The sequence below is a fragment of the Protomyctophum bolini genome (genome assembly GCF_963924005.1).
Source record: "Protomyctophum bolini genome assembly, chromosome: 14".
Lineage (NCBI taxonomy): Eukaryota > Metazoa > Chordata > Actinopteri > Myctophiformes > Myctophidae > Protomyctophum > Protomyctophum bolini.
The window spans coordinates 17,512,938-17,520,612 of NC_137875.1; the positions used below are offsets into that span (position 1 = coordinate 17,512,938).

General features: G+C 41.6%; 1 protein-coding gene across 1 annotated transcript; it reads left to right on the forward strand.

Annotated features, from left to right (window-relative positions):
- Positions 1 to 126: 126 nt before the first annotated feature.
- Positions 127 to 7,561, forward strand: bag3 (BCL2 associated athanogene 3; the record flags this gene model as incomplete). Its single annotated transcript, XM_080782333.1, has 4 exons — positions 127 to 327; positions 3,222 to 3,566; positions 4,583 to 4,921; positions 5,217 to 7,561. The coding sequence occupies 4 exons, from the start codon at positions 127 to 129 to the stop codon at positions 6,297 to 6,299; spliced, it is 1,968 nt and encodes a 655-aa protein (XP_080638459.1). The 3' UTR covers positions 6,300 to 7,561.
- Between the last annotated feature and the right edge of the window lie 114 nt (positions 7,562 to 7,675).

The window sequence follows — 7,675 nt, forward strand, 5'->3', positions numbered from 1 at the left end:
GTCTAGACTGGAACACACGCTAGTAGTCTGCCGACTTCAACATCGATCGCGCTATTTCGAGAAACTTCCAGCCCCCTTTCCCACGTCACTTCGAAGAATCTTTAAAGCGTCCGTCCCCTGTATAAAATGGCTCAGTATTCACCACCCAACGTCATGAACATTATGAGGACACAGTCGCCGATAGTAGCAATGGCAAATAACAATAACCACGATCCTCTACCCCTAGGCTGGGAAGTCAAAATTGACCCACAGACAGGATGGCCGTTCTTTGTGGATCATAATAATCACACGACAACCTGGAACGACCCGAGACATGATGTCAAAAAGGTAAGTGAGCCGAGAGTATAAAGTTCTTCTGAATTAATGTTAACTCCATCATCTCCATGTGTCCCCCCCCAATATTATTCACATAGGCTTATTTACATTTTATTTCGTCGATGATCAGTTTATTTATTTATTTTCTATTGGGAAAGGTGGTGAAAGCATAAATTCAGCTATAACTGCCTGCGTTGTTTTTTGTTTTGTTTTTCTTATTTTAATCATGTCTATGTTGCATGTGTCATAGGCCGCGCTATCGCCTCCCCCTCACAGACAGCTCAGACGCCTAATATAACGGGTGATTGCCCCGTTATATTCTTGCGTTATGATCTAAGCGTGTGATCGCTCGATGACGCACATTGCAGTATGTTAGGATATATACCTATATGAGGTTATACCATTGTGATTAGTCTGACGTTTTATTTCAACACCCGCTGGTCTAATGTCCACATTCCCACCCAGTTGCAAAAAACTTTTTCCTTACAAGGATTTGTGCTTTGAGGTGCGTCCGTTCGCAGTTCGCCTACTGAGTAGGAGGCGCTGCTGACCTGCCTGCAAAAGTGCAAATGACAGTCAACATGGATTATGGGTTTATGGTGGTTTTCCTCTGTAAAAAACACGGTCTGTAGTGAACTGTGATGTTGAGAGATTGTGGTAGCATTGCAATTCATTTCATGATCGACCAGTTGCCATCTGCGTTTGAGAGATCGACACTTGCTGTTGTCCAAAGTTAGTGCCTCAAAGAATCTGCTGGAAAGGAACAGCTGTCAGGACATGAGATAAAATTGGTGCAATGCTGCTGGCAGTGAATCGCGTCCCATGCTGAAATGGCAGAGGGTAAAGGGTCGTTCCGAATCCGAACTATTTCATAATTAATTGTGTTCTCTCTGAAAGAATATTGAATTTTATTAATTTTTTGCAGTGGTGTGGTGTTTGGACTATATGTTTCTTTTTATTTACTTTTGTTTTGTTTTACAATCGAAAGCCACACCTTTTAGTCACTCAAAGTTTTATGAGATTTAGCATAATATGTGAAACCATTTTACAAAGACATAAAAAAAACAATATACATGATTAACAAGCCTACCTTAAACAAAAACAAATCAATAGCCCCTATACTTAAAGATTTGTTTGTGGGAGTTGTTTTGCAGATTATGTGTCGCAGTATGTCTGTTATAAAACATTACAAGGAATACTGGACAGTGGACACCCTCATTACCTGTAGACTAATTATTTATAAAAAATAATCCTCACACAAAAAATATCTTTAGTGTAAACCAAGCTATTATCTGATTTGTTTTATAAAGCTGAGGGAATCATCTTATCCAACTCAGAGTTTAGTACCTATATACAGTATACACCCATGAAGAAAACAGTTGCTGGTCAATGCAAATACAAGCATGATATCATATGATCACTTAGAAAAACTCAGCAAAGCTTATTCAACTGCAACGTCAATTCAAGTTGTTAGTCACTGAAACTGAAACAAATGCTTATTGGATTTGAATGCTGCAGGTTCTGAAATACCAGCTCAAGCAAGGCTGTAAATTCATCACCTAGTCCTAGAGTAAGTCAACATTGGAGCACAATGAATTAAGCAGTTGTTCAGCCCCCCACTGTCTGACAGCTATACTGTAAATGTTTGTTACCCACAGGAACCCTGTAGTGTCCCTATTCTGGGCATGGGATTGTAGCTGAACACTTGCCAAAAATAGGGTGAAAAATCTGTCAGAATAGGCAAACCTTCAGTGAAAAAAAGTAGATCTACAATTTCACAAGGCGTTGCAAAGCATGTGTTGTGAGCAAGATGCTATTTTCACTATTTGATATACAGTATATATATATGTGTGTGTGTGTGTGTGTGTGTGTGTGTGTGTGTGTGTGTGTGTGTGTGTGTGTGTGTGTGTGTGTGTAGTGGTTAATTGGACATTATTCACCTTACCGTGCATAATTGCATGTAAGGCCCATTATCTGGACAGCTGACAACAGCATGGCATATTATCAGCAAAATACTTGATCTAGACTCTGGATCATGTCGTTTGCTGATAATATACCCTACTGTTGCCAGGGCAGCTGTCCAGGTCAGTTTTAAAGCTCATGATAGTCGAGCATGCCTGCCTACAGCACTTTTTGACAGCTGCGTAGAGATCTTTTAAAATGAGAAACACATTGTAGAAGAAGTTGCTCATCAAGGTGCCAGAACAATAATTACTGTGGTGTTTTACTTATCCTTGGGCCATTTATTTTGTATTGTCATTTTAAAGTTTCAAGACATTTTGAAATGTATACAGTAAATTTAAATATTTACTGGACTGCTTGTAGCCCCACATGCTGCACTATCAATAGACCTGTTGCTTTTACTCTTCTTGGCTTCTATAGACAGGTGTATAAACTGACAGCTCAGTCTGTTGTCTTATGGGCTATCCCCCCAGAATATCATTGAATCTCATGACTACCATGATTAAGACACCACTGTGTCCACTGTTTGGGACTATCTGTCATTTTCCTCTTTTAATGGTCAGGGAAGTGATACTTTTGCCATCCCTTCTAGAAATTTCACATTATCTATAGGCCTACGTAACTATCTCTGTGCACTGCAGTGAAGACCTTCTCAGTTACATTTTGTCTTTAACTTTACTTGCAAAGTTTAATAGCTTACTATACTGTATATTTTCAATAGACGGTACCTTGTGTAAAATGTGAATCGTAAATGTTATGCAAGGACAGTGTATTCAGTCAGTCAGTGTTGCTGAAGTCCTATTATCTTGTATGTTTGTAGTAGTTAATTATGTAGCCTAATTGGTTAAATTCCATTTCTGTCCAGACAAGTAATGGCTCATTAGAATGTATTATTATTATTAATGTTGATCATAATATCTTAAATTATTTCCGTAATCTTTCAGGTTAGCCCAGTGTCTCACAACGGATCCAGCACATTGAGCACAACACCAGAACCGAGCCCTCAAGAGGCACAGAAGACCTTCGTAAGAGAGATGAAACATCCCGTTCTTCGCCAAGGCTACGTCCCAATACCCGTCTTCCATGAGGGTGCAGAGCTCCGCCAGCAGCAGTACCCATGTCATTCCTACATCCAGCCAGCGACTCTACAGAATATTCGATCCGATGGACGGGCCCCCTCCCCCACAATAGGTCCCAACCTCAGGCCTAGATCTCCGTTACAAAGTCCCCCAGAAAGCGGCCCCTCTGAGCTTGGCATGCCCTGCTCACCTGTTTCACAAATAGCTGAGGTGAGATTTGCGTAAATATATTATTTTGTTTTAGTCTTGTTTAGGAAGCTAAAGCCAGAGAATGGGGTAAGAATAGAATCCTTGCTATCAGGGGCGTCATTTGAGGTCTCCGGGGGTGTGACAATTGTCACCCCCTAGTGTTCACTTTTAACATCAAATTCTGTTATTTTATGCATATTTCCTCCAACTTTGAACATTTTTTGCAGATTAATCTGATTTCAGATGAACGCTGTGAATCAATCTCAATCCATGCCGTTCATCTAGACTTTTGATTGATTGATTGAATACTTTATTAGCAGTTTGCAAAGAAAGTACAGTGGTACTATACAGTTTTATACAAACAGGGTGCTAAAAGGATAACCCCAAAAAGCCAGGGCCTGTTTCCATTGAGGTCCTGTGTATTCTACATGTGACATGCAACACACATGCTAATGTTTGTCTTGTTTGCAACCATACATTCATTAACTTTCAACTTGGTGACCCTTCTTTGGCCATGTCATTATAGGCAAACATTTTCAAACACCTCCAGCGTGTACTCAAGCTATTTTGGAAATGGAGCTTCAGTAGTAGCTTATTTTTGCCACCACCACCTATTTCATCTGAAATGACACCTCTGCTTGCTATTATGTATAACACTCTGGACGAGTGCATGCAGTGTAAAGGATGTTTCATGCATGTATCGGACATGGACATGGTGGATGGATAACAGTCAGTTTTTGTTTTAGGATTGGATTTCTATGAGATGATGTGGCACACAAACACACACACACACACACACACACACACACACACACACACACACACACACACACACACACACACACACACACACACACACACACACACACACACACACACACACAGACAATTGTGATCTTATTGTATTTCCATATTAGTCCACACTGTGTTGAGAACGCAGTGCAAGCGAGTACAAGAATTTTACTTGCCACAATGTTGACACAGCTGTACTGTGAGGGCATGCGAAAAAACCTTGAAACTTGTTTTGTATTATTCAGGCTTACAGTGCTCCTCTGTACCAGCCTCCACGGCCCAGCAGCAACAGCCTTCATGCAGGCTACATCCCCATCCGGGTGATCCATGAAGGGGGAGGAGGCCAAGCACAGCCACAGGCTCAAATAAACCCCAGCGTCTACTCTCAGCGTGTCCCTTACGCCGAGCATCAGCCATCCTTCCATCGCTATCAGCCAGATGACTGGGCTGGTCATTATGGGCCCAGAGAGAGGGCCTCTCCCATTCTGCTGTCCCAGCATCGCGATGCTGCTCCCATACACCTCGCACCCCACATGAGGAGCCAGTCCCCTGTCATAGCACAGGTCATGGGGGAGAGGCCGCAGGTAACGTCACTCATAAGATTGATAAATTGATACTTGAACAATGATTGGTGATCATTTTTAATTGTTCTTGATGATGTGTGACCCAAATGGCCAGAGATGGTGAAGTCAAGTCACACATTTCGCACACAGTAAAGTTCAGCAATTTTAACATAATTATACTAATAAAATGTAGATATTTTTAAATAGGTACAAGAAAATGACTGCAAGGATGCTGGCTAACAGTGAGAAAAGGAACACGAGGAGAATGAGGGATCGTGTTGATGACGATTTACTTTAATTACTTTAATGTTCACAGGCTCAGCAACATGTCCTCACAAGAGATCTACCCCTGAAAGTGGAACAGGAACAACCAGACAGTCTACAAAGACCTGAGAATCACCAATTGCCTCAGTCTGTACACACAGAAGCTACCAGTCAGTGGCCACAGCAGCCACATCCTCAACAGTTCCAGCAACTGCCATCACAACAAGCACAACAGTTCCAACAACCACAGCAACAGCAATCACAGCATTTCCCACAGCCACCGCCTCAGCAAGCACAGCAATCACCATCACAGGAGATGCAACAGCCGCCACAGTTTTCACAGGAACAACAGTGTCAACAGCCACCACAGTCGCCAATGCAACAGTTCCAACAGACGCCACAGTCCCCACTGCAACAGTTCCAACAGACGCCACAGTCCCCACTGCAACAGTTCCAACAGACGCCACAGTCCCCACTGCAACAGTTCCAACAGACGCCACAGTCCCCACTGCAACAGTTCCAACAGACGCCACAGTCCCCACTGCAACAGTTCCAACAGACGCCACAGTCCCCACTGCAACAGTTCCAACAGCCACCACAGTTCCCACAGCAACAACAGCCCCAGCAATCTGAAAAAACACATCAACAACAAGAGTTCCAGCAATCACAGCAGCCACACCAAACAGCGAATATCACAGTCCAAATACCTCCTAAAACAGAGACCCAGGACTCAGCAACTGTTCCTGCAGAGGTCCCATCTGGTAAGGTTGAGGGTGAACCGGCAGCTCAGTTGCCAGCTCACCCAGGATTGGCAAAAGTACAGCAGATTGTTGAAAGAGTTGCCAAACTGGAGCAGGAGGTGAAATGTTTCAGTGGGAAAAAGAATGATAAGAAATACTTACTACTGGAGGAACTGTTGACTAAACAGCTTTTAATGCTGGACTCTATAGACCCAGAGGGACGTGTGGATGTGCGGCAGGCGAGGCGCGATGGAGTCCGTCGTGTGCAGACCATACTGGAGACCCTGGAGCAATTGGATGAGCCACTGCCTGAGCCTCCCTGCGAGGCTGAGCTCAGGGAGCTGTCAGGGGAGGGTGACAGTTTACCAGAGAAGGGGGATCCCATCCTAGTATGATCACCAAGGAATATGTTGAGGTGGCATGAGAGATATCATAAGGGAAAGAATACTATTGTATAGATGAAGTCTAGCAATCTATCTTTCTATTGGCTATTGTTGAACTTTCGGTTGCATGTGTTGATTAATTAACAGTATTGTTATTTCCTGGCATTCACCACTAAGTGTTAGTATTTCCGTTCAGTCATGTTTTTCAGGCCAATGTTCCTGCCTTCTTTGTAGGGCCAATGTCTTCATAATCATGACAACTGTCATGGTCAAGGTGCTGGCAACGAATTTTATTAAATATGAAAATTCAATATGAGGCCTTTATTGATAAATGGAAGAATTCGTTATGTGTATGTGTAGTTGCCTTTTACTTGATAATTGTGAAGCCTTTTTATATTCACTCAAAAGAACGCCATCTAGTACCACAGGACTTTGGTTCGTGTTTAAAAGCAATTGCACAAACTGTAAGACTCTCAGTCAGCAGAAAGCCATTTGTTCAATCTAGTCACATAGCTGCTTTGTCCCAGAACACAGTGAAGCTGTTTGTTAGATGCTGCTTTTTTGGTGCATTACCTATTTTCCTATCTTTGCACTTTTGCCACCATTTTTGAAATGTAACATGCAGCTCAACAGCCTTTGCATTTCATTTGGTATATTTCAGATACACAAGTTTTGGTTGGTGTATTGTTTATATGTGTAATGGTTTACTTGTCACTTCAACACATTATATCAATATAATATTGTAATTGAAACAATTTAGTAAGTAAGTCATATAAGTTATGATTTGGTTTTTTTGGTACATTTAGTAATGTAACGACAGAAATGGATGTGAGCTGTATATCTTACTTGATATGTGAGACAATCAGCACTTGCTGCTAATGATGAATTACAGTTTAAGAGTGTTTATATAGCTGTCAAAGCCACAATCTGTAAAAGGTCATACAGCAAAATGGCATTTATCAAGCAAACAAATTATCAAATTCAGGGAAAGACATCTGGGTAGAATGACCCATGTAGGCTATAAACAGCATAGAAATGTATACTTACACTCTGTTTGTATGCACTGATATTATGGGGTGTTGCTATAATAAGCCAAACTGTAAGTTGTTTGTAGCTCTCCTACAAAGAGTTTCTTGGTATCTATTTTAACTTAAAAAACAGATTTACAAATTATGGCTTGTGGCTTAATGCTTGTCACAGCTGTAGCAGGTGGGTAAAGTGTTGAAGCCAAGTCACATTGGTACGGTTGCAAATAAAACTATATTTGACATTGATTTTGAACAATGTTTGTTGTCGTCATTCTTGCCACGACTGTGGCATATTGAGAAAATGTTGACACGTGAGTTTTTACAAAACCCACAGCATATAAAGATATGGCATTGGTAGAT